Source organism: Volvox carteri (genome assembly GCF_000143455.1).
Source record: "Volvox carteri f. nagariensis unplaced genomic scaffold VOLCAscaffold_5, whole genome shotgun sequence".
In the NCBI taxonomy this organism is placed as follows: domain Eukaryota; kingdom Viridiplantae; phylum Chlorophyta; class Chlorophyceae; order Chlamydomonadales; family Volvocaceae; genus Volvox; species Volvox carteri.
The window spans coordinates 347,668-349,432 of NW_003307548.1; the positions used below are offsets into that span (position 1 = coordinate 347,668).

Genomic DNA, 1,765 nt, shown 5'->3' on the forward strand with positions numbered 1-1,765 from the left:
CCGCCACCTTCCCCGCCCCCCTGCGCTCGACCCATCGCTTGTTACAGCATCAGAATCCCCCTCCCCCTCCCCCTCCCCTCTCCCCACCTCTACACACCACCCCCCTGTAGGCTCGACGTGAGGCCGCCAAGTCGGTCGCCACGGACCCCTCCGGGGGTGCCGCCCACCACCACCACCCCCCTAGCCCCGCCCCCCACCCGCCCCCGGCCCCGCCCCCGGCCCCGGCTCCGAGTCCCTACAACCCCTCCCCTTGGTGGCCCCCGGCGCATTGGCTGCCTGACCTGCCCCCCTGGGCCGCAGCCCTGGTTCCGGAGCTGGCTGCCGTGTGCCGGGAGTTCGCGTGGCTGGTGGTGGGGGGCCTGGCGGTTGGCCTTGCGTGTGGGTTGGTGCTCAAGTGAGTGGGAGGTTAGGAGGGAGGGGGGGGAGAGGAGGAGGTGTAGCTGGTATCGGTGCTGAGAGGTCTGAGTGAAGGCGGAGCTGTGACTGCGGTAGCGGATGTGCGGAAGGGAAGGGGGGACAGAGGGGAAGATTGCCCGGGGTTGGGGGGACGTGTGTGTGCGTGTGTGTGTGTTTGAGTGAGGGAGTGGAGGGGGTGATACGCGTGTGCTTGCCTCACTGTACCTGTTCTGACGCCCTTCGTCAGCATATACGTCAACGTTCCCACCACAAAGTGGTTACAGCTGCAGTTACGGTTGCAGTTACGGTTGACAGTATGTCGTTTCGTGATTGCTTCACAATGCATTCGCAACGCAGACGGCGTTTCCCCCATCGCAAGCATCAACCCTTGCTCCATGGCCCCCCACCACTTCCCCCTACTCCCCCTCACTCCCCTCCACACACACCCCAGGTGGGCCCTACGTTTGCTCCAGTGGCGGCGTCTGAAGCCGCACGTGGAGGTGTCCCTGACCCTGGCCGTGGCCTACCTGGCCTTCTACCTGGCCAACGCCTACCTGCAGGCCTCGGGGGTGATAGCGGTGGTGGTGTTCGGGGTGTACGGCGCAGCTACAGGCACGTGGGGGATATCTTCGCAGGTGGGTGAGGATCTGCGGAACACCAAACCGCGAGACACACACAGACATACGCACACATACACACAGACATACGTACACACACAGACATATGAACATACACACACTCACCAGCCGGATCCGCCGGCAGTAGTATCTGCCCGCGGCTCGGCACATTACACGCCAGCCAGCCCGGTTACACCTCCCGCCCCACCACACACACCCCCCACCAGCCCCCCCCCCACACCATACCGCACATGCAGAGGACAGGCCCCTCCAGGCGCCCCGCCGGTAGTCGTCAGCAGCCGTGTCTTGTTGCTATTGGAAGCTGTGCATGCTTGTTGTGTATGTGGGTACTTGTCCCCCCCACCAAGTTTGGTACACTCTTGCCCTGGCGGCAGCTTCAATCGTGTGTGGTTCGTCTTTCCCCCCCCGCCCCCCCCGCCTCCAGGCCCGCCGTGCGGGTGCCTTTGATCGGTTCTGGGACGTGCTGGCGTTCTGCATCAACGGCCTCATATTCTTCCTGTTGGGGGCATCAGCCGTCAACTACCTGATACGGTAGGCGGTATGTATGTTTGTATGTATGTATGTTTGTTTGGTTGTATGCTTGTATGCTTGTATGTTTGTATGTATGTTTATTTGTATGTTTGAATCAGGGGTGGGGATCTGCGAAGCGCGATTGGCGGCGGTTGGATTGTCGGTTGCTGTTGAGGTTACGTTTGCGGTTGGGCTGCGTGTTGGACCTGTCTGAGAGCACC

At 62.3% G+C, this 1,765-nt stretch overlaps 1 protein-coding gene across 1 annotated transcript in view; it reads left to right on the plus strand.

The window, feature by feature from the left end:
• The window catches only part of VOLCADRAFT_87299 (uncharacterized protein), a gene marked incomplete at both ends in the record, with an annotated part of 35,137 nt that overhangs the window by 4,212 nt on the left and 29,160 nt on the right, over nt 1-1,765 (plus strand). Inside the window, 4 exons of the mRNA XM_002947009.1 lie at nt 111-117; nt 233-394; nt 848-1,031; nt 1,459-1,565. Of these exons, the coding sequence (XP_002947055.1) occupies nt 111-117; nt 233-394; nt 848-1,031; nt 1,459-1,565 (460 nt within the window). The remainder of the gene's footprint in view (nt 1-110; nt 118-232; nt 395-847; nt 1,032-1,458; nt 1,566-1,765) is intronic.